Source organism: Leiobunum rupestre, chromosome 8, assembly GCF_980474605.1.
Source record: "Leiobunum rupestre chromosome 8, qqLeiRupe1.1.hap1, whole genome shotgun sequence".
Lineage (NCBI taxonomy): Eukaryota > Metazoa > Arthropoda > Arachnida > Opiliones > Sclerosomatidae > Leiobunum > Leiobunum rupestre.
In genome coordinates, this window is record NC_143391.1 from 36,688,333 (window position 1) to 36,713,649 (window position 25,317).

General features: G+C 37.7%; 2 protein-coding genes across 4 annotated transcripts in view; one reads left to right on the forward strand and one right to left on the reverse strand.

The window, feature by feature from the left end:
- The first annotated feature begins 3,645 nt into the window (after positions 1-3,645).
- Tango14 (transport and golgi organization 14) lies at positions 3,646-24,143 on the forward strand. Its single transcript, XM_090156744.1, has 5 exons — positions 3,646-4,040; positions 6,382-6,510; positions 20,983-21,150; positions 21,959-22,058; positions 23,947-24,143. The coding sequence occupies exons 1-5, from the start codon at positions 3,737-3,739 to the stop codon at positions 24,035-24,037; spliced, it is 792 nt and encodes a 263-aa protein (XP_090012870.1). The 5' UTR covers positions 3,646-3,736; the 3' UTR covers positions 24,038-24,143.
- Positions 17,276-25,317, reverse strand: part of LOC149933321 (uncharacterized) — a 33,904-nt gene continuing 25,862 nt past the window's right edge. For all 3 annotated transcript variants that reach the window (XR_016473049.1, XR_016473046.1, XR_016473048.1), the window contains 4 exons: positions 20,852-20,908; positions 18,932-19,373; positions 18,755-18,855; positions 17,276-18,674 (listed from right to left, as the gene is read on the reverse strand). The gene's annotated coding sequence lies outside the window, so the exon portion shown is untranslated. The remainder of the gene's footprint in view (positions 18,675-18,754; positions 18,856-18,931; positions 19,374-20,851; positions 20,909-25,317) is intronic.

Genomic DNA, 25,317 nt, shown 5'->3' on the forward strand with positions numbered 1-25,317 from the left:
TGGACACCAGATAGGACTAAAGTTGGTTTTGACTTCAAAGGCCTTCATAGAGATGCCGATGGAGAAAGCCAATTACTCCTTAGACCTGGGAAACTTCTGCTGAAGTGACACACGCCATAAATGTCAAAGTGAGAATAAACCAGAGAGGGAAAGGCCGTAGAAAGCTAGCCATATGCTGCTATAGTTATACCAGCTTTTCATCCCTTAAATTCACGCGGTTTAGACAACCAACAACCTTGCAAGTCAGGCAATCGGGATTCGGCGATCTTCTGGCGTTTCCGTCTCTGGCGTTTTGGCGTTTTCGTTCGCACACGGTTTCCGCAACAGCGCTTGCCTCTCTCGCTTCAATTCGGGTGGGGGAGGGTAAGATATGGCGACTCTCCCACCGAGCGCTCCTATCTATTGTTGGCGACTCTTCGGAGCCCAGCCATTCTGTGGAATTTGGGAACTATGCTATCACCTTCCCTGAGCCCCTAGGTGTGAAGGGAGGGGAGGGGGCGGCATGGGTTTTCATAAGTGCATCTCTAAACGTGGTGAAATCGCTTCTGTTGGTTTTTTAACCCTTTAGCCCAACCACTCTGGGTAATTTTTGAAATTGTCACCCCTATATTTCCCACAAACATATTTCGAGCGGTTCCCATATTACCCACAAAAATATTTCGAGCGGTTTTTCTCGACCGTTTATTTTATTTGTTCATGTTTCCGTTACCGGTTATACTACTATTCGTGTGTTCGTAAAGCTTGGCTCGAGTGAAACTATTATTTGGGATTGCCGGGCCCACTTGTTTCCCCTCTCGCGGCTCCGTCAGACAGCAATTTTCTGGCGCCTGCTCTTCTGGAGTCGTTTTTCCCCCCAACACGACCGATTAACCACTCTTTCCCTTTCGACTCGTTTTCCGAAAACCCACTTTTGTTCCCCCCAATTCATCGCAGTGAGAGAATACCAATTTTTTTTAAAGCGCGGAACAATCACCCGTTTTTCCCTCTCGAGTCGTTTTCCGAAACGCCCCTTTTCGTTTCATCCAATAGCTTCTCTAGGACCGGACAGCCACTTTTTCTGCCAGTTTCCACAGTGAGAGGTAGTCATTAAAACAATATTTATATTCTACGGAAAGATGCCACCGAAAGCACCGAAGACCGTGGGCGCCACAGTGTATTGCGCAGTTCCTTCCTGCAGTAATAATAACAACAAAAGTGGCTTATCTTTCCATTACTTTCCATCGAATGAGGGTCTTAAAGCGTGCGAAAGCGGGAAACTCGGATCAAAAGAAAGCTATGGGAGTAAAATTTGCTCCTGTAATCCCCTAAAAATTCTATCTCCAGCTCGCTCTAGTAGCAACCAATAAACATCAACCTATCTCTGACGTAGACAGTATGTGATAAAAAAAAGTTACGCTATCTTTCTATTTTATAATTTGAAATTAATCGTGAATATTTATATTTATACCAAATTTTTTATAACTATATTTTTCTTTAATATATTTTTCAATAATTGATGAAAAAACTTCATATACGTAGAAAATTCTGACACTATATCTTTAAGGCATGGCAAAAACATAACGTTCTGTTTACCGTTTCAACAAGCACTATATAAACAGTAACTTGCAGGTCCTGGTTCTTGCAGACATTACTTCTTGGTTATTTCCTTGACGATGTTTTATTGAAGGGCCTATTAAATCCTGCATTTGCTTTTTCGGAGATGATTGCACCAAAGTTACCACAGGCATCTTATAGGCGATCAGAGGGTTTCTGTAGTTTTCGCAGGAACAGGGTGGCAGACTTTTGGAAACTAATTCCTGGGGTTACGTATTTTAGGCGGAAATGATGCTATGAGCAAAGCGATGCTTGGGAAAAGCAGAGTTATTTCGCGGGATAAAATATTTTCGTACATGACATCTGGTGATGGTTGAAGGGGCACATTTTAGAAAGTCCATTTCGGGTAAATGGCTGTTGCCTGAGAGAATGTAGAAGAGTTCATCAAGATCGTGTGACGTTATTGAAGGGACGGTATGGAAAGGAATGGGTGTTTCCATAAAATAAAACCAAAAAATTAAAGTATAAAATGTTTTTCTCTGTGTCATGAGTTTATAAGCTTTTTAAAACTTTATTGGCATGTTCGTTTCGCACGTGGACTTCAATTTCCAAAATCTTTCCAAAAAACATTTACACTTGACCACCCGTATTTTATTAAAACACCTATTGGCGAAGTTAAAGAGCAACGCAAGCTCTGTGGCAAAATAAAGAAAAAGTAACGTGCTTTTTAACCCTCTGTACCCCCCCTCAGTACTGGCGAGACCACGCATACATATTCACACAAATGCCAGCTCACTTGCGTTGCCCTTTAAGTTGTGGACTTGTCCTTTAATAGGCGCTTTGATAAAACATCCTTCAAGGATATCGCCAAGAAGCAATATTTCCGAGAGCCAGGACCTGCAACTCACTGTTTATTTAGTACTTGTTGATATAATGGAACTTTTTACCTGTAAACAGAACGTAGTGTTTTAGCTAAGTCAAAAAAAGATACCTCGTTAAAAGGGAACACTTTTTGCATACCGTATAGGTTAAAAGTTTCCATTTTAACCAGCACTATATAAACAGTGACTTACCGGTCCTGGCTATCAAAAATATTAATTCTTGGCAATTTCTTTGAAGATATTTTATTGAAGCGTCTATATACACGAAAAAGATTTGTGAGCTTGTTGATGGATTTATCGATAAATGTTATATGCTTTTTAAAAGCGTGGTGACCAAACGGGTGAAGAAAAACCCAGAAGCGGGAAGAGGAAAGTATTAAAGTTGGTGTTTGTAATAAAAAGAACGTCGGACTAGTCCCGTAAACACGGTACCGGTCAGAGAAAGTTGGTTTAGTGTCCATTTGAACACCAAGGTCTCGAACACAAGTGGTTGAAGGAATTTCTTCGGTATTGAGATAGTAGGTAGGGAATTGGCTTAACCAGGATGAAGAACATTTGATTTTGTTGCGTCGAAAGTGTGGCCCGAGGCTTAGACTCAGTCTGCGACCCTGCCCCTGGTGAGATTAGCTTGAAGTTCAGTTGGTCAAGTGGGAAGCGGCAGAGCGTTGATAAGCTTAGTATCGTCAGCAAAGAGCCTGACAAAGGCGTTAGAGACAGCAGGGGGAAGACTTTATGTATAATAGCAGAGGTTCAAATACCGATCCTTGTGGAACTCCACTGGTCTGGGGCGAGAGTGAGAACTACGTATCACCAACTGGCACCAGTTGGACCTCTGAGAGAGAAACGCTTTGATCCATTGAAGAGGTTTGCCGTAATGCCAGTTGCTGAGGTAATGAGTTTAGTACTTGAGCGCCCAATATTTTAGATGTTTTTGCCGCTAAAAATAGGCTGCACGTTTATCCAACAGCTGTAATCATAGAAATAGTCTAATTTCTATTTCTATGGCTGTAATAAGAACAGCCTATAGTCATCATCTCTATTATAACCCCTGCCGTCGGCTCTTTTTTTTTCATATATTTAGTTTATGATTATTAAAGTAGATGGCGCTATTTGTCTAAACATGAATCCCATTTTAAATTATCAGATATTTGTCCACCTTCACAGAAAAATAATTTTGTAAGCACACGTCGTCACTCTTCGTGGCCTTCGATTGACACCATTTTATATTTAAAAAAAAAACTTCCTTTTTCCATGCTGGAGTGTAGTCGACTGCTCGGCATAGTTCTAATGGGAGTAAGAAGTAGCCGGTTATTATATTATAAATGTATTTTTTATACCACCTACTTTATTTTGTTATACATGTCTCAGTTTTTGTTGTTATAACAATCAAAGAATGTTTTGACCGCTTATATTGGTACATCAAAGAGTTCTACATTAGTGGGTTGTCATCTCTTCCCGAAGATTTACTAATTAGGACTAAAAGTAAAATCTCTCATTTTGAGAAACTTCCATCTCATATTGGGATCGTTATTCATGAAGAACATGTTTGTCTTCAACAAATTGCAAATGTGATTGTTTGGTGTTTAACTCTAGGAATTCCACATATTAGTATATATGATTCAAATGGTGAGTTCAATACAGTAGTGATTGAGGTGTAGCAATATCTTTGTCTTATTGTTAGTAAAGTTAATAAGAAGTCTTGAATTTGTAAAACAAATGTACTGTGTAATCCGATAAACTACTTCTATCTCCTCCGAGTAGGTCATTTTGTAAAGGTACTTGAGTAAACTGCCTTCCGAATGTCACTGTACTTCAAAAATCTAGTATAGAGTGCCAGCAGCTTGAAACCCTGTGACGTCACCAATGTTAAACGTCTATTGAGAAAAAACGCTAGTTTTCATGACAACCATTACGGAAGCTACGGCTGTGACGTCACTAACTTTTAAAACCGCATCAACTGCTTGCACTCTATACTGCAACCTTAATGATTTGCTGGCAGTTGCTGCTGAAATTTATGAAATCCAAATTTTTTAGTATTGTTTCATTATCTTTTAATGCTAGTAAATTTCTAAATGTAACTTCCTTGGCCCAAATTTAAAATGAAAAATTTTAAAGGAAATATAGTGTCAGGTATTTTAGTGTGAAACACACTTTTTCTGTTACTCATAATAGCCTCTTAGGAGGGCTGCAATGAGACACTTCTTTCTCGCCATAGATTTGCGCAATACGGAAATTTTGCAAAACAATTCAAGAATAGCTGCCATTATTCCATTTTTTGAATGTTTTGGTGAAGTAAGTTACAAGAAGAAAAATGGCTTCTTAGACAAAAGTACCGAATATAAATGTCAATTTTAGGAAATGTGACCTAACAAAAAAGTGCAATGCGAAACAAAATGCACAATTTAGTCTTCGTATTGTGTACAACTTTATCGAACCATTCTTATAATGAACAACTGATGAAACAAAACAAGCTTTTAATTTGAATAATATTAATAATATTTATTTTACCAAGACAATACAAACATATAAATGTACAATTATGATTAGAAAACGCTACAAAAAATTATCAAGAAAGAAAAATACATAACAAATTTAGAATTTTGAGAGAGCCAAAAGCCGAGAAGAAATTCTGATACTAAATTGTGAAATTGAGGAATAGAAAGCTGAGTGGCCATCTCTCTGATGTTGGTGGATAACGAGTTCCAGATCCTAGCACACCGAAAGAAAAAGGAACTATCCAAAGCCAAGCATCTGGCAATCTTTAGATAGTACGTAGGGCAAGACTGCCAAGTATTAAAGGTCATAAAGTTGCTGAGATTGAATGTCGTTGACCTGGTAAATATCGGCAGCGTAACCAAGTCGCAAATGTCCCTACGAATCGAAAGCGGTAGTGGTTGATCGTACGAGACATGGCCGGGCGAGTTAGCACTCGGAGACTTCAGGTAAAATCAGGTGAAACCCCGCTGAACACGTTCCAAAGTAGCAATGTCCTTTTTGAGATAAGGATTCCAAACCGGAGAGGCGTAGTCTAATACTGACAGACACATCGAACGAAAGAGCGTGACGGACACGCGGGTAAAACAACAAACAATTCATTATGAATTGGATTAAAGTTTGATAAACTAGTGGTTAAATTATTTTAAGTCAATAAACTTATTATACTTTTAATCTAATTATCCTAGCTAACAAAAATTAATAGCAATTTCTTTTAAAATGTTGAAAAAAAGAATTTTGCAGTATGATGTTGGCAACACTTGTCTTTAGTTTCTGTAGAAAACTCTTTCTCTACAATATGCTTCTACTCAAATCTGCCATAGGTGCAACTACTAGTCAGGCCCAGTTGGGAGGTGCAAATTCTATGATAGATTGTTCCTTTTAACAATGTCTATTGCGCTAGTATTAAATGGTTTTTCTCTCTTGAGTTATACAGCAATCAAAATAGCATTACTCTCTTCCGGTCTAATGTCTAATAATTTTTGAATTCAAAGTAAATAAGGTATGATTTTACTGAAGCCCCTATTGAAGATTTAATTTGGCATTTGATCAAATTATTTAGTGTCACCAAGTATTTTACCCACCCCTATTTTTTCAGTAATTTTACTATTTATTGTTTATAGTAATAAAAACCACCAGGTATAATTGGTCATATTTAATATTTTTATTATTCTACACAATAAACACCATTGTTTTTTTTGGCCAATTTAAACACAAGTACTTGGATATAACTATTTGGAGATACTGTTAATCTTAAGAAATCAATTGGCACTATTTCTGTAGAATTAAATTAATCTCCACAGCAATTTTTTTTTGGAATGGCAGTTAGCTTATTGGTGCGACTAAAGAAGTTACTGCACCCTAATATAGGTTTATTGTTATTTTTGTGTGCGCATAGTGAAATTCAAGAATGATTCTTTATTCATATGTGCATAAACAAAATATTTTTGAGTATATTTTATTTTCTTTCAAGGTTTGGTGAAATCTAACAAATTAACACTTTATAAGAATACCATCAAATGTAAAGATAAATATTTGCAAAAGCTGTCATCAAGGTACAAAATATCGTTTTACAATCTAGAGAGTGATGAACTTCTAAATGGTAAGTTTTTTTTGCGTTATGAACTGATGGTGTGCTTTACACTGTTTCATGACATAATAAATTTTATTCAATTCAATGTAGCTAATGTATCTCGTGTCAGTGGCATAGCCACAAAGTCATCAAAGGAGAGCTGCTTATGTAAAAAATAGAGGGGTTTGAAATGGTGATAAATATATACTACACTTGTTGGGAAGGTAATAATAATAATGATCAGCTAGGCTTATACCCAAGGCACCACCTTAGGCTGAAGTCATCTAGCAACTTTTAATGCCATTAATTCCGGTCCAGCCCGTAGCCAGAAGGGGGCCAGAATGGGTGTTGTCCGTATTGTGACTTTTGTTTAAATAGAGGAACCACTTTTCCAATCTTAAGCGACTCAGGAAAATAGAGCTATTTAGCGAATAATTTATAATATTACATAAAGGCTGTGCAATTTAATTTTTAAGTAATTTAAGAATAAATGGTGGGATTCCATCAATTCCGGTAGCTTTAGAATTGAAAGAATTTGGATACGTTTTTTTCCTTAAGTTAGGTCTACATGAAGACCCACGTGGATTCAGAGTTCAAGATGTGATTGCATCTGAGATAGAAGGTAGCGGTTTATTAGCTTTGTGAATTATAAAGTTTATATTCAAAACAAGACAAGAAGAACTGACATACGGCTTTCCTTTGGATCAATTTAAACTGGTGCTTTTCAGCCTCTGTATGTGGACACCAGATAGGACTAAAGTTGGTTTTGACTTCAAAGGCCTTCATAGAGATGCCGATGGAGAAAGCCAATTACTCCTTAGACCTGGGAAACTTCTGCTGAAGTGACACACGCCATAAATGTCAAAGTGAGAATAAACCCTAGGTATTTAAACTCAGTGGTGTGTTTTATGGCCGCCTTCGATTGCTTACGTATACAAAGAGGGTTGGACCAGGGTAATGAAGACTGAGGGCCTTAAATTTAGTGGGAGCTTCCAGCAGGAGCTCGAGGACAAAGTTTATTTCCAGTCAGATGGAAGTGTGTCTCAGTCACTGGGAAAGTAATTTGCCCGAAACAGACTGACATTGTTTGCATAAATAGAGTCTAGAGACAGCCCCAGAGCTAACGTCGTTTTCTTAGACTGTAAAGAGCAAATGCCCCTGGGGTACACCAGAAGAAACAGGATACCATACATATTCAGCTATGGGACAAACCACGTAAAATTATCGTACTGAAAGATAGGAACCGTGAACTCTGTAGTTTAGTATGAAGAAGTTGGTGGGGAGACAGTGTCCAACACTTGAAATTAAAATCAACACGCAAGATAAGTTGTCTCCATGCTTTAGCCATACCGAAACCTGTATGCAGCCTAGGTGATAGCATTTGAGTTTTCAGATAGGTGGTAACAGTGGAAGCCACCACATTCTCAGACAATATTTAAAGATTTTCCGGTACTCATCAAGGTTGTTTTACGAACCAGCCTTTGGTATCGGCATTACAATGACGCGCTTCTAGTCCGTAGGAAGCTCAGTGGTGGATAGAAAACGTTAAATTAGGTCAGCGACCAAAGCAGCTATGGATTTAGTACAGCGTTTAAGAATGGCCTGATGGGTCGAAATCTTTGCTTAATGGGAGAAATTTTAAGTCATAATTTTGTTATTTCAATATCCGCCATGAGAGTACAAACCAAAGGGAGGGGGATGCGGCAGAGATTTAATAACTTGTATGCATGTTCGAAAGTTTTACTCAAGAGCTTGGCATTCTTGGTTGGAGACAAGAAAATGCGAATTTTTATTTGCCATTGCATAAAATATGCTTAAACCACTTTACAATGATAACCCTTTAGACTGGAAATATCATTGAAACTAAATTGCTTAATTTCTAATAGCTACACATCTTCCCTAATGAATGCTATAATGGTAAAATATGCGAATGCAGTAGTACATTGGAGCGTTTAATATTTCTCTTGACGTTCCTGTACCTCGCGAGTTTGTACTGGTTTTTCCAGACTAATCGGGTGTTTTATACTTTGCATAGGAAAAATACTTGTCTAGTTCTGTGTAGAAATTTTCTTTAATCAGGCGTCTGGTAAAAAGTTCAGTTGTATGTTTTTAGGTCATAAGAAATGATACTAAGTTGTGTATTAATAACTTTTTCTTTAATAAATTGAGTTTTATATGGAACTAGTGTTAAAATCACCTTGCCAATTCACATTAGATCCACCAGATCCACCAGAGCCTCTCACCCTAATATTGAAAAAGGAGAAGCTACCCCTGGACTCAAGCAAGCGTAATTTATTACCAATGCGCAAATGTGATAAAACCGACAATGAAACATTTGTTTCAAAACGTGTAAGGGTTTTTACTGCAGCTACGAAACAGCTTGCCTGGTGTACCGCAAAGAACTAGGTACGGTGGCTGGGTTAAACTGTAGAAGGGTGGCGAAAAGCAGTTCATGCCACGAGAGAATAGCTACCTACACTTACTATTACTGTTAACCTCAACAATTTTTTATGGGAAGGGGAAACATAAGAACTCTGGGGAAAAACCCCTTAAACCAATGGTAGGATAATTTGCAGAAGGAGTAGCTCAGTTTCCCTCAGTGCCACAAGCTGGTATAGAACCCGGCTCCTCTTGGCACTCCAAAATCTTGGCTAAATGTCTGCACCACCGTCTCGTGATAAAATATTTTCTTTTCACTCACTCCCACAAGTCAAATCTAAAACTGTCAATCTCAACCAATTTGCTGATGAGTGATCAATAAGTTGTTAGAACTTAACTTGGACTAATAGAATGTTAGAAAATTTTAGTATCAACTTGGGGACCAGAAAATTTTCGTATTATTTTAATATAAAGTAATTGTCTCGAGACATCATGTTTTCCTGCCGTTAAAAAAGGACCCCGCACAGTGCCTATCGAAAAATGTCCTTCGGCCAATTTTGCCGAAATTTGGGTATGTTGTACTTGACCATGGTGAACAAAAGTCTTGCCAGTCACAACTTCCAAAAATCAAAATCTTGGCCGTAAAGATCGGCGATTTACAGTTGTAACATGTCTAAAATCCTATTTCTTCTCCAACGTATTCCCACTACACCGAACTTTTATAACTTTTCTGCAATTTAAGTTTAGGTTTTGCGGTTTGCTGTAACGGGATCCGCAGCCTGTATTGCAGTGATTTGTGATAAGTTGGGTATAGTGGGAATAAGAAGTAGGCACCAATGGTACGTGGAGACGAAGCGGAAAAAATAATCGTACAGATAAATTCAAAAAAAGTCAACCGTAGGCTTCGGATCCCTTTAAAAGGGTCGATCTGTTTGTGGGTTACAAGTAGCAAGCAGACTTGTACCAGATTTATTGTAGTCCCATACGGCAAATGCTAACCATAACCGGTCACCTTTAGTACCAAAACCGACATAATTGTAAATTATCGTATGAGCGAAAAAAACAGATCATTTACATAAAAACAGACGTGAGTGCCAATCTTAATAACTACTCGGAATACATCGCGCATAAATACCCGTCCTTATGAAACGTCATTTTCTCGCGTCTCTCAGTTTGCCGTTGATTTAATATCAGAATTATTTGCCATATCTTGTTTTAGTTTCATATTTAAAAAGGCACGTTGATATACTTGGTGTACCCAAAGAAATACGTCGTTTTCATCAAATCAAGAAAAATCAAAATCAAATATTTATTAATCATGAATGGAATGTACATAATCGTGTCGTGGGCTAAGTCAACTTGCGGCTTGTGCCACCTAGTTGAATGCATTAATAACATCATGTATATGGAAGCTAGTGCTTTCGCGAAAATCACTATGCATTGCAGTGCGTGCTCCAGGCGAGGTTAAGGTTAAAAACTAGAAACTTCCAAAGTTGCGTATAGAGGGAACAAGGACGATTAATGGAAGGATCTGAATTCCCGTATGCTGGCCTTAATCTTTTTCATTCTAGGCGGGTAAAAAGCGCGAGAGAGGAGGAAGGAGAAAAAATGGGGTTTTGTTAGAAATAGTATATTTATCTGTTAATTTGTTAATTAGTACTTACCATGACCTTTGAGTTTATTGACCTTAAATCTTAACCAGAATGAACCCTAGGGTGGCGCTATCTAGTGGCGACATTCTATATTAACTAATGACACATTCACTAGTGTTGTAGGCTGAGAGGTTGTGCCATTGTGTGAATTGCACTTGAGGTGATTGCATGTGAAGGATGAGCTGCCCCAAGTATCTAATATGTATAATATGTGGTCACTACTAATTCAATATAATATATTATATTTTAAACTTTTACTTTAATGGAATAAATAATATTAGACCTGTTACTAGCAATCACGTTTGATTTATCCGCCTACTTTCCAACATGGTAGCAGAGCGTGGTTCACGTAAAGGAAAGTGCAAAGAATATTTTAACCGTTTTTTTGGACTTTTCAATATATGGCCAAGGCTTAAAGAAGTAGACCAAAAATCCAATATGGCGGAGGGTAACTTTGAGTCATCTTTAGCAACCAGTTTCACTTTTGACAAGCTTAATGATGATAATTATAGTCAATGGAAGGCAGATATGTAGATGGTATTGTGTGAATATAGTCTGGGGAATAATAGATGGCACAGATAAAGAACCAACTGGTGAGGGTGTTAAACCAGAAGATAGGGCTCTTTGTTTTCTACCTAAGTATCTTGCCTTTTCTAGAGTTTATTTAGCTGTTGATAACCAACATAAGAAAATTATTGGAACTTGTGCCACTGCCAAAGAAGCTTGGGATATCTTATCGGATACCCACGAGCCCAAGTCCAGGGCACGTATTGCAGCGGTACTCTCAGAGTTTCTAAGTTTGAAATACAGTCCTCCTGAATCAATGTCAGCATATACAGGGTGTCTCAATTTGCTCGATCAGGCCATTTTTCTCAAAATTTATTTATGCTAGGGTTCTGAAATTTTCAGGGTTTATTTGTTAGGTATGGAAGGCTTTGGTTACTAAATTTCAGAAAAATCGAACGATTTTGTGCCGTTTTGGAAAATTTATTTTTTCACCGGTAGGTGTCACGCAAAATGTTTCAATAGAAAAATAATTTTGGTTCGGTTGAAAGACCTATTTTTCACTGAGTTTGGAGGTCGGGGGAAAAACAAGTTGTACTAGCAGGCAATAGCCTTTAACGTAAACAATCGTACATAATCACAACACACATGTACATTTATTTTAGGGAACTTGTGCTTTCAGCTATGTAGTTAATAATCAGATCTGCAAAAAGTTATTGTTAAAGAAAATTATTACGTTCAACACCTAATTAGACAAAGTAGACAAAGACCGCGTCTTCCATTTCGACGTGGTTACGAGTAAGATCATCAAACAAAGATTTGTAGACCAAAAATTACGCTTATTTTTCTTTTGTTGTTTTTTAACGTGAAATATCAATTGTCCGAGTAGTATTTAAAGCGTTTACATTTCAAAGTTAAAACATTATCTCAGCTTGGCCGATGCCTCTTTACACTCGAGATCAGCGCGCTCATATGCTAGAATTATTTTACGGAGAAGGTCGTCGTAATGCTACTCTAGTAAGTCAGTTATTTAGACGAAGATTTCCCAATTGCAAACCAAGTCATACGACGGTTCTTAGAGTGGTCCGCGACTTCGACAACTGGGGTAATATCAATCCGTAGTTTCGTGGTCGTGGTCTTCAGGACATCGACATGGAAAACACCATACTTGCCTACTTTGTCGCCTATCCTCGAGCGAGTGTCAGGACTGCCAGCTTTGACTTAGGGTTGGATCGAAACTATGTTTGGAGAACACTCAAAAGACACCATTTTCATCCTTATCGAGCGACACTTCACCAAGGACTGGATGACAGTGATAGACAGCGCCGACTCGACTTCTGCAATTGGTTTTGCCTCATGGCTGACGCACACCAGGATTTTAACGATCAACTACTGATGTCCGACGAATGTTCATTCGGAAGAGATGGGCCTTTCAACTGTCAAAACCAACATATGTGGGACTACGAGAATCCACACTGGGGATTTCCTCACCGCCGACTCGACTTCTGCAATTGGTTTTGCCTCATGGCTGACGCACACCAGGATTTTAACGATCAACTACTGATGTCCGACGAATGTTCATTCGGAAGAGATGGGCCTTTCAACCGTCAAAACCAACATATGTGGGACTACGAGAATCCACACTGGGGATTTCCTCACCGCCACCAAGTGCAGTTTCGCTTAAATGTGTGGGCTGGTCTGTTAGGTAACAGAATTATTGGCCCGTTCTTCCTGCCAAATCGTCTGAATCGTCAAAACTACTTGGAGTTCCAAAATGAAATATCCAACGTGTTGGACGACATTCCTCTGGCCGAGTACAGACGCATCTGGTTCCAGCAAGATGGGGCGCCACCTCACCAATATCGTGACGTGGTTGCATATCTAAACGACGAGTTTCCTGGAAGATGTATCGGAAGAACTGGTCCTGTTCGTTGGCCTGCAAGATCCCCTGATCTAACACCACTCGACTTTTTTCTTTGTGGATACGTAAAGGACTACGTATACCAAACACCTGTGACGAGCGTTGAAGATTTACGACAAAGAATCATCGAAGCATGTCGCCGGGTGACTCCAGAAATGGTTCGGAAGCATTTCACAATATGCAACATCGTGCCTATTTGTGCATTGCATCAGAAGGTGGCATTTTTGAAAACATTTTGTAGAAGTCATTAAAAAACATTTGTCACTTGGGCTAATTATTATTTGTTTATTTTTCGAAATCTTATAACTGAAATGCATGTTACCTACAATTCGTTAAAGGCTATTGCCTGCTAGTACAACTTGTTTTTCCCCCGACCTCCAAACTCAGTGAAAAATAGGTCTTTTTCAACCGAACCAAAATTATTTTTACACTTTTCTATTGAAACATTTTGCGTGACACCTACTGGTGAAAAAATAAATTTTCCAAAACTGCACAAAATCGTTCAATTTTTCTGAAATTTAGTAACCAAAGCCTTCCATACCTAACAAATAAACCCTGAAAATTTCAGAACCCTAGCATAAATACATTTTGAGAAAAATGGCCTGATCGAGCAAATTGAGACACCCTGTATAGCCAGTGTACTTACGTCGTTAGTACAGCTGACCAGTTGGATAAAGCAGGGAAAAAGTTGGATAATGATGAAACCGCATATCAGCTCATACATAGATTACCGCCCCAATATGAAAATACAGTAGTACGGGCATATGCATTGGATGACACACAATTCACACCCAAGAATGTAAAAGCCTTATTAATTTCAGAATATGAGAGGCAGAAACAGGTCGCTTTAGAAGAGTCTTTTGAGTCAAATGCTCATTCTAGTTTTTTCATCACAAGCAAGATCGACTGGTAGAAGAAATTTTAAAAGAGGTTCATCTCAGCAGAGGGGACCCGAATACTTCACTTGTCACAGAATGGGAAATATCTCTCGTGAAAGCCCATTTAACAATGAAGTAATAACTTGTTCTAATTGTAATAGACAAGCACATAAAACACAAGATTGCAGATTGAATCACAGAAGTAATAATATCCGTAGATTTTATACAAGACGGAATGGATTTCGTGGTACCCGAAAGAAAGGTAGAGTAGCCCAATCATTTTATGCATCCGCTACATGTATGATGGCAGCTACCGAGAGATACTTTTGTGTATGATTCAGCAGCAACTCACCACTTCTGAAACAGAAAGGATTAGTTTTACAACTATAAAGAAATGGATTCACCAATTGATATAGTGGGAACAGGAGATATCGCAATAATGGTAAAATGTCTCAGCAGTGAAAATCTGGTTTACTTAAGGAATGTTATATACGTACCTAAATATACCAGAAACCTATTATCAGCAAGAAAAGTAGATCAGCGGTCATTGGTAAAAGATTTATAACAGTTTACGATGAACAAGACAAGGAATATATGAAGGCATACTTATCAGACAGTAATTTATATATTCTGGATGGCTATGTGGTAACTGATTTGAAAGAAATCCCACCACTGGAAGAAAAGATAAGTTTTATAAGTAAAGCAGGGTAGACCGAGTTATGGCATCAGCGACTTGGACATACGACTGTTCAAAGAATACAGGAGTTAGAGCACCATCATATGGTAGATGGACTTCCAAGAATAAAAAAAGAAATGGAAATATGCATACCCTGCAGATAATCAAAAGCTACGAAAGCACCATCAAGAGAAATTGTTAAAATAACGACGTGATGTCCCATTGTCCGCCAAAAAACCCCCTCGTGGTTTCTCCTTCCACCTCTCTCGCGCTTTTTACGCGCCTAGGCTACAAGCCTTTTGCCTCCTTTCACTAATCCTCCTTGGAGGGAATACGATGTGAGCCCTGATCTTTATGAGAGCGACAAAATGTTACAACAGTTGGGTGTAATGGGAATACGATTTTAGTGATGATCTTTAAACATGTTACAACTGTAAATCGCCGATCATTGCCGGGCCCTAGTGGCCAAGATTTTTGGAAGTTGTGCCCAGCAAGACTTTTGTTCACCATGGTCAGAAGTACAACATACCCAAATTTCAGCAAAATTGTCCTTTGTGCCCAAAATGGTAGCCATGGCCAAAAGCTATGTAGTGTACTCTGTACCAAAAGAGTAATTTAGTTTTTAAACATGTACAACGGATGGAGCTTAAAATTCCCGCCATCCGTTGCAATCGAAGTTAAGAAACCGCTCCTACCAGATGTCGCCGCCGCCGCCGCAAAAGAACATAGTTTTTTTATTAGTTTATTTTTTATATTGGATTTCCCTAATATAAAAGGGACTTTGAGTTTTAAACGCAAAAGAGAAGCGTGGAAATCGAGAGCGAAAGATTTTAACAGAGGCGCGGGGACATGGAGTATTTGGTGAGAAAAAGGACTTAATTGAAATTAATTATTATAATACTTTATTTGATTTTGTTTATTTAAGAATTTATTAAATAAGAAATAAATTGTTTAATATATTTATTGGTAAAATTGATTCTTCCACCTACACTACCAAAGGCTTAGATTTGTGTTCAGTCACGCACGTTGATTAACCGAGGGTTAATCTCGAATATAGCTGGTGGAAGTTCACTGTCTCTGTATATTACGTTGTGGTATCACAGGGAAGGGGACCGCCATCCGTTATACATGTATAACTTCCAATCTACTAATGCATAATATTATCAATAAACTAATGGTTTGCTGTAAAAATGGAGAAACCCACTTTACACCGAATGCTTAAAACTCAATAATAATTTATTTGTTGTCATACTGGTTATTATATTTCTTTCCTGAAATTCTTTTGATATATATCCCCAAACTTAATAAACATAATTGCTTTACCACAGAAAGGTCAAAATAGCTGATAGCATTAGGGATCCTAATGAGCGAGATTTTAGTTGGGGTTAGATAAATGTTATTCAAAATAATAGAAAATAACGGGCTGGATTTCCAGATTGTTCAATGTTCCATCCAGGGACGATCGTTCCTGTTCTGCCTCCTTTACTGCTCTCCCGCCTTTGACAACTATACTAAACTGCTTGACATCCTGCTAGCCACCCTCTGCTTCTATGCAACCATTCACTCTGAGTAATACTGCTGGGGGACTTTAACTATCCCTACGTAAACTGGTCCTTGGTGTCACTGACCATTTCGAAAAAACGCGAACTCCTAAAGATAATAAATTTGCGACCAAAATGGCGGCCATGGCCAAAGCTACGGTGTGCTACTACTCTATACAGTCCATCGACTGTCACACCCTGTTGTAATATGATTTGTCATTTTCAAATATCAACAGCCAATCAGGGCCTAGCCAATATAATTTACATTACGTCATCAATAGTGACGTCATGATTTATGCGAACGTTTAGGAACAGTTTTGACTTAGGCTACGTTCAGTAGCTTGCAACAAATTAAACGTTGCAGGATTTCGGAACCGGTTTTCTACTGTACGCTTTTTTCCATTTCCGGTGTGACGTAGAGTTGCTGAACCGTTGCTGAAACATTTGAACCTGCTCTTCCAGCCGGTTTCTTCGTTGTTAAACGGAATCGTGACGTCACAGCACGCGGGAAAGCTAGTTGCAGACGCCACAGCAGACGATATTTTATAAAAATTACAACAATCGTAAAATAGCGTTCAACAGGGCAGGATAAAAAGTCTCAACGGAATCAACGCAAACTTAAAACGGTATAAGACCGTTAAGCTTCACTGAACGTAGCCCTAATCACTTCTCTGTCAGCACAGCTCCGGTTCACAAGTGTCATTCTACAGTTGAAAATAATGTAGTTATTGTTTTAACAGGGTTCATACAAACATGGAAATCAGTGGAAACCGGGAAATATCAATGAAATTTATTTAAAGCTAAAAAGGCAGGGAAAATGAAAAATCAGGGAAAATAATTATGAGAACTCCAAATTATGTGCAATTTGTTTTAGTATTACTGAAATTATTACTAAGTATTGAATTCATACGTTCAATTTTGACTATATTAGAAAGTGTAACAGTAATGCATTTAACATTTTAGAGACCCCTATTGTTTTAAAAAGTAAACCTGGAAAATATTCAAAACTACGCTGGAAATATCAGGGAAAATGGTTTTTGAAATATTGTATGAACTCTGTTTAAGTTATTTATATTAAACCAGTTGTTTTATTTAAATCACGTTATGTCTTCCAGCGCCCTAGTACACTGTACCTTGTCTTCTCTATTGAAGAATACCCTGTCTAAGATTTCAAACAGCTCCCTCTGTAGGGGTATGAGGGGTCAAGTTTTGACCATTGAGTACTGTCCGTTCAAATCGTATTAAAAAACTAAGTTCACATAATTGCCTTTAGAAAGTTCTTTATTTGTCCAGCCGATAGCGCGTGTACAAAACAAACTCAGGGTTTCCAAGTGTTAAATCGTTAATCAGCTCCCAGGTTCACAATGACGGCTGGCCTCCCTCAAACGTCCCTTATAACTTCTCAGAAAACCCGCCGCTGTCGACCTTTAAGCTCAAGATAAGATACCCACTGCAGGACTTGTGGCCCCATCTCTCCACACGTGGTCCAACTATAATAAATAAATAAACCAACCAAGGCTTCCTGACACAGCTCCCCGTTACACCTCCCCTGGGTAAAAGTGACCACAATGTCATTCTCTTATCGCCTGGTCAACGCCAACGGTGCCTCACTGCCTATGTCATGACTTATTCAAAGGGGACTACGACTCGTTCGGTACCTTTATCTCCCAGGTCGACTGGCGAGCTGAATTTGGCTCTGGAGATGTTGAATTCTGCTGGTCCCGTTTTGCGGCCATCCTTCGAGACAGTATCCAGCATTTTATTCCTTTTAGAGTCATCTGTCCTGTTTTTCTGTCTCATTTCTCTGTACGCTTCCAGAAATCCCGCCATTTTAAAACCAAATTTGAAGCTGACCTCACTGCGCAAATTGCTTCCAACACGAAGGTCTTCTTCTGTCATGTTAATAGATTGTGGCAAACCAAATTCACCATTACAACGATGAAGGCCTCTGATGACCACCTTGTCACTGATCCAAGTTTGATGGCTACTATCCTCACTGACCATTTTATCTCTGTTTCCTCTACGGTCAATCAATCATTTTCGCCATCTACTGTGCATCCCACCCCTGGCAGGGCCAGCCTTCTCTCGACTCCTTTTCTTGTACACAAACAACTGCTGTCGTTGAACATTACCTAATCTGCTGGCCCCGATGGGCTACACCCGTTCCTGCTTAAACTCCTAGCCAATACGCTCTCCATTCCGTTATGCATCATGTACAATGAGTTTAACTACAGGGATTGTACCACAGCAATGGAAGAGTGCCAACATCACTCCGATTCATAAAACTGGTGCCCGTGACAACCCCTCCAATTACCGCCCTATTGCCAACACCTGTCACGTTGCTCGAATTAGAGAGTGCTTGGTTGATGAACCCATCTGCGCCTTCCTGGAGGACACCAGTTTTTTCCATCCCTCTCAACATGGAGTTTGCGCCAAACATTCTTGCACCACAAATCTCTTGTCTGCCCCAGGGGAGTGTGCTTCGACCAATCGTTTATACCGTTTTTACTAATTCCATGCCACAGGTGGTCCAACACTCTTGACTCTACTTATTTTCCGAGGACTCAAAATTAGCCAACCAAGTTTCCACCTCATTGGATCAACAGCGCCTCAGTCAAGACCTCCAGGCTGTGGTGGCCTATGCTAAAGATCACAAAATGGAATTTAATGTCTCTAAATGTGGAGTGAACCACCTTGGGCATGCTAACCCCTGTGCTTTGTACTTTTTGGGTGGTTCTACTATCCCGACAAGTGATTCTCCGGTGCGCGAGCTCGGAGTTTGGATGGACTCCTCCCTCAACTCTAAGTCACCACTGCACAAAAGCTGTGAAAAAAATTAATTCTATCACCGACTTGACGAGTTGCTCTTTTTATTTTAGATTCCCATGGCTGATACTTACCTTGTACTACTCCCTTGTCTTGCTCTATATCAACTTTACATCCGAAGTGTGGAGCCCGCCTGTTCAAAGTGACTGGGATAACTTACAAAAGCGCACAACCGTTTCACTAAACTCGCTAAGGGCCTTAAGTGCCTTAATCCGGTTGTGTGGAATGATCTGGTGTGTATCTGGAGCATGTGGTCGGGTCAGTCTGCTCTCCATTTGTCCACTCTCTTCAAATTAGACACTCTTCGCAAGACCAGGGGTCATGCAGCAAAAATATTCAAACCACGGGTTCGGACCAAACAACGTCAATGACACCTTGCTTTCCGTGCTATCCAAACCTGGAACTCCCTCCCCGCAGACGTGCGTTCCGCTCAATCTCATTGGACTTTCCGCTGCCGCAGTCCGAAGTTTCTCTATTCTACCGTTAATCCCATTTCCTTCTTTCCTGTGTTTCCACCTGTGGGTTATAAATAAGCTATTCTAGCTTTGTAACTTGTATTTTTCTTAATAAATTACGTTTTGAATGTTTTCTTCTGACAAATTATGCTTAGATTTTCAAAGGTAGAATAACTAACCACAGAGTTTGATGTGGCTTTTTGCTAATCAATTTAATTGTTTTTCTCAATTGCATTTTAATTGGAAGGAAAACTATGTAAAGCAAAAATGTTTTACTAACTTTTTGGGAAGCCAGTTGGGGATCCCTGACTTTTCAAGTTTGGTTACGTAACCAAACTTGAACACAAAACCAAGCAGCAGGGACTTTAAATACTGTTTAAGTTACCTTTTTACACTGGTTACCTCTATTTGTTTACAAAGTCCTTTTTTACCTATCATACGAACCCAAACCATAATGTTCGCATTTCCCTGCTGCTTGGTTTTGTGATTGTTGCAACCTACTTCCAGGAGCTAGTAGGCCAAACTTTGAAGCTCTCTAGCGCTCTTTTAACTCATCATAGGAAAATGGGAAAAAACAGGCATACTTCTCAACTCACCCCCTAAAACTCCTTGTAATTTTAGCATAACCTTTTGAAACGCCCTGTATAAGTTCCTACATCGTTATTGTAGAACATCAGTGTTGCCATTTAATGTTGCATTTTTCTATAATGGTGCTAAGAAACAATTGACATGCTCCATAAATTAATTCAACCCAATCTGGTAGACAGGATAAGATTTACTCAATTTTGAAGATAGGAAATTATACTTGTTTAAAGAGAGATGTTGGTTACCATATCTTAGTTACGCAATGAAATAGTGAACCGATAGTTAAAAAATATTTAAAGTTCCTGGTCCCTTGAGTTGGTACTTAAAAGTTGATTTATTTGTACCTAGCCAATAGACTATAATGCAATTAGCAGAAGAAAATGGTAATTTCTGATTAGCTAACTCTTGAGTAGTGCACAAATTTTAAAATGAAAAATGAACCATATATTAAAAAGTTAAGAACTGTTGTAAAGAAGTAAGAACTAAGAAGTGTCAATGCCTTTTTTAACACTTAAGAGGCTCTTCATTCTATTGAAGGTGGAATTAATGCTAAATATAGCGCCCCCATTATTCAGAATAATTATTATTCTAATCAATAATCTAGTTCCATTATGAAATTATATCTAACTGGGGCTCATTAAATATTCAAAATATGGGCATTAGAAAGAGCATAAAATATCATTACACTATTTTTTAAATAAAAGGCATATAATTAAAATATTAAATATAATAACACCTTTAGTGTTGAACAAGATGGAAGTTGACTTGAATCTGTCAATTAAGTTTTTTGATTGCTTAGTCCTCGCAATTAATTTAAAAAGACCATAGTAATTTTACATGTGGCATTCATGTTTTAACTGTGGTGGATCTGTTTGTGAACAGGGCCCTGCTATGGCCTAGGGCCCAGTTTCTAATATTAGGTTTATTATCATTTTACTTTTGAAAAATACCTACCTATAAGGGCAAGGTTGGAAGACTTTGCCTAGGGCTCGGAAATCTGCTAACACTGTCCTGTTTGTGGATACCAAAATCATAAACGAAAATATTTTGCAATCAACTTAACTCCTCGATTTTTTTGTTTTTAGGTTCTAGAAATGGCCATTCATATGAAAAGGAGGTTATTGTTTCATTATTAAATTACGAGGATGGGAAGCAAAATATTGTAAATGCTGCGCAATCTTTATGCAACGAGGTTAAAGAAAATATAAATGCTAGTGCCATTGACATATTAAAGTTCAACAAGTACTTAAAAGGTAGAATACCAAGAATGTGTTTATTTATACTAAGGGAGAATAACTATGTTGAGATGATCTGCAGGCATTATGCTGCACTTCAATTTTCTCAGAAGATGTGTTTTATGGAACCAATGATTTAATTTTTTTAAACGGAAGGAGCTTACTTTACAAGCATGAGGGGGATTTGGTGCATCACTGAAAATTGTCTCACCATAGTCATTTACCCTAAAATATAATTTATATATTTATATTTGGTTCCTCTATAACTTGATGGTTGCCTTTTAAATGTTTTTTTGCCTTTGTTTTTATATTAAAAGTATAAGGAGACTGTATTTTGGGTGAAAGGAACCATTTGGGGATGAAAAGCACAAGTTCCAAAATTATGGATGTATATCAACTATCTTAGGAAGACAGATTAAATAGTAATGTACTAACAATTACAGAGCTCCAAATTAAGTTTAATATATAAGATAAAGAATTTTCAGTTTTCATCTTTGATAAAAAAAGCCATTCAAATTAATTTAATTTTTCCTACAAATAATTAAAGTACAATATGTAAATTTATCCTTTATTATCATAGTTACAATTGAAAATATCATTATGCCCCAACCACAAAATTGAAGTTGGGTTTTATTCTTTTTGTCCCACCATTTGAAAACTTAATTTGGGGGAATTTGCATATTTTAACTTAAATTTTTGAAATTTCACGGTACTTGGTTTGCAATAAAGCCTTCCAGGTAAGTTAAACACTAAACTATAAACACAAAAATCATTATTTTTGTTGTACTTCCACCAAAGGTTTATTTTTAAATTACCACAATTTCAGCTTTGCAAACAAGCCCTGATCCAGAAGTAGTACTGTGTTTTGGAAGAGGGTCTAGCTTAGTTGGTTATCTTCCATGGCATGTGCATCTTTCCGAAATAATGTGAGTATATTGTCATGATAAATATTCAGTGAATTTGGAGGATTTCTTGTTGTCCAGCTCAAACATCAGCTAACCCTTACCAAAAATTAAGTGGTCTAGGCATAAAAACAACTTATTACCAACTAAAACCATACTGCCAACTTAATATCCACTTATTACCCCTTTAACTAGTTTATTGAAAAATGCTGACAACTCAAAACCAACTTAATACCAACTGAAATGTGTATACCAACTAAATACAGACTAAAAGCCAACTTATTTTTTGGTATGGGAATACCCAAGGGAATACCCAAGGCACAACCTTAGGCCTAAGTCATAAAGCGACTTTTAAATCCATTAGTTCAGGTGGCTGGGTTATAATGTGTAGGAGGGTGGTGGCAAGCCCTTTCATGCCAACAGCTCCCTACACTAACTATTACCCTTAACCTCGACAAGTTTTTATGGAAAGGGAAACCAGTGGGGAGAAAACTTGCAAACTCAACGCAGGGGTTGCTGTGAGTTTTCACGCAGTGCCACAAGCGAAAGTGCTAACCACTCCGCCACCCCCATTTAAAATGAATATTAAGAGCTTGTATTAGTATAGTCTGCGTGCTAGAAATCCAAAAATTATCTTAGACTTCTAATCGTAAAAGACTGTGACACAAGATCATGTTACTTTATAGTAAGGCCATTTGGTTTCACCTAAGATGAATTAGCCATGTTATAATCCTACCAGAATGGTGGATGGATCACGAAACCTCCCTACAGAGGTGCTTGTAGACTTCGGTAATGCCGGTTCAGATGTACATCAGGTCAAATGGATTCTTGGGTGTGGAAGAAGGCCAAGGAATATTAATTAATCGATTTCCTTCGCTCCTATCGTATTATATCAGAAATACATGAACCGAAATTATCAGCGACTGCTTTTTTATTCTGAGGCGTTTTCCCACAGCGCTAGGGGAGGGTGACAAGGAAGCATTCAAATATTTCAACCCACCCGCGGCCAAGGTATATTTTTGAGTGCATGCCGGGTAGAGTATTATGCCATCTAGTGAGTGAAAAATGAAATAGTTCCAGTTGAACGAAGGTCAAACTATCGAATGTATTATGGTCAAAGGCTTAACAGTCTTAGTTTGTGATGTTGTAAATTCTTTTGAATTTATATTACTTTTAATCAAATTACAAACCACCGATTTATCCTTCACTTTAGGCTTGTTAATTAGAAACATATTGCACTGGGTAAAAGCCTCCTTAATTGACATTTTGACGTTTTAATTTGAACTAAATTGATATCTGATATAATGGTAGCTGTAATTCTTTACACTGACTGAAAAAGGTACTTTTTAAGTATTTTTTTAGTCCGTGTTTTTTTAAAGTTTATCACGGCGGTCACCAGGGTGAGTATTCAAATCTGTACCACGGACCCGTAGAGGATTGCATTCCGCGGAGGGGGGGACTACAACAGAGTAAAGAGAGGGGGAGACGGGGAAAACGCCTTTAGTATAAGCGGGATAGGTCGCTGATAATTTTGGTTCATGTATTTCTGATTATATATGTATTTTTTTATTTATATGCTTATTTTGAATTGGGTTTTTGGCGGGTTTTATTTCTGCTAAAAATTCTGGATTGGGTTTTTGGTATTTCCTGGATTTTATTCGATGTGGATTTTGTGTATGTATTTCTTTTTTTTCGACGGTGCGCCTTGTGTGTGAGTGAGCCGCCCTGTTCCAAAAGGGTTGTCAACAAACCAGACATTGTTTCTTAGCAGAAAAATTCAGGAAGGAATATTTTTTTTTGCGTTTGTGCAGCACCTCTGTCACCATTCAGTGTTGGAAATCTTTTCAAAATTATTTTAACTGTACATCCTAAAGCGACATGTGTAATAGTAATTTTAATCTTTTTTTTTCAGATTCCAATCATCCCATCATTCATATAAACTTTCACAACTAATAGACGCCTTAGTAAAGTACAACTTGTGTCAACAAAGATTTGGAAAGTGATTTTTTTAGCCTGTTAAGGGGCAAAATATTATTTATAAAAAGACTCATGTGATAGTACACTTGGAATATTTGTTAATACTGTCATTATGGAAATAAAAATGTGCAAACTATTTTTGTATTTGTTCATTTTAGTCAAATTTTAACTTAAAGTTCATTAACTGATAAAAATGTGTAGTCTATAAAATTTCATTAACTAGCAAATTGAAGATCACACAGACCAATAATGAAATTTTATACACTGCACAGTGCCAACTAAAATTTTCCCCAAAATTAATGTGTTGGTTGCACCAAAAGTCGATTTGTCAAAACCAATTTCCAAGCCCAAGTGTACTAATTTTGGTTTTGAAAACCGATCTTTTTCGCTGCCCAAAATCTAGAAATTTTCTCCTCCATAACACGAGCAAATCGAAACTATATTTTTATTCCTAAAGTAGAAGGAACTGAATTGGAGGGATTCTTTTTATAATAATTCAAAGGCTGCTAAACTGATTTTAATGAAATTTTCTATACTTGCTATAAAATGTTGGCTCTTTCTAATGAATCATTAATTGTTCAAAGCTAAAATTTCGTGCAACCAACACTTAGCATTAACTAATATTGAATGCTCTAAAATTTTTATTAAGAAAACATAGGTCAATTCTGAAAAAAAAGCACTGTTCCTTTTTCAAATAAGCCTTATAATTAAGCTTTTTTTCATTAAAAAAATTCAAACCTTTCCAAATGCATTTAGTTAACTATTTCAATAGAGCCAATTGATCAAAAAAAATTCAAACAACCTATGCCTAACCAACTACATTCTGTGGCTCAGTAATGTTTGGGGTGGAAATTAAGAGTAATTTCACTTCCCTTACCAAAAAATAAGTTGGTTTTTAGTTGGTATTCACATTTAAGTTGGTTTTAAGTGGTCAGCATATTTCAGTAAACTAGTTAAGTTGGTAATAAGTTGGTGGGAAAATGCCTTTTTCTTTAAGTTGGTATTTAGTTGGTTTTTAGTGGTCTTTATTAAGTAACATTTTAAGTAAGTTTTAAGTTGGCTTTAAGTGGTCTTTATTAAGTAACATTTTAAGGAAGTTTTTAGTTGGTTTTAGGTTGTTTTTAAGTAGGTTTTTAGTTGGTATTTGTCTCAAATACAAACTTAAAACCAACTTAAATAGTTCTTAGACCACTTATCCTTATTTCTTTTAAAAAGTACTAAATATTTATTGTAGGACCTTCAGCTTGCTTGTCCTAGTTACATTACAGATTTAACTAAATCCTAGCAGCATTATGGATTCCTGAAA

Coding starts and splice junctions, on each gene's coding strand:
- Tango14 (XM_090156744.1), top strand. CDS start 3,737: ATGTATTTTTTATACCACCTACTTTATTTTGTTATACATGTCTCAGTT. Junction 6,511..20,982: donor GAGTGATGAACTTCTAAATG/GTAAGTTTTTTT, acceptor TTTTGTTTTTAG/GTTCTAGAAATGGCCATTCA. Junction 21,151..21,958: donor GTTCAACAAGTACTTAAAAG/GTAGAATACCAA, acceptor CCACAATTTCAG/CTTTGCAAACAAGCCCTGAT.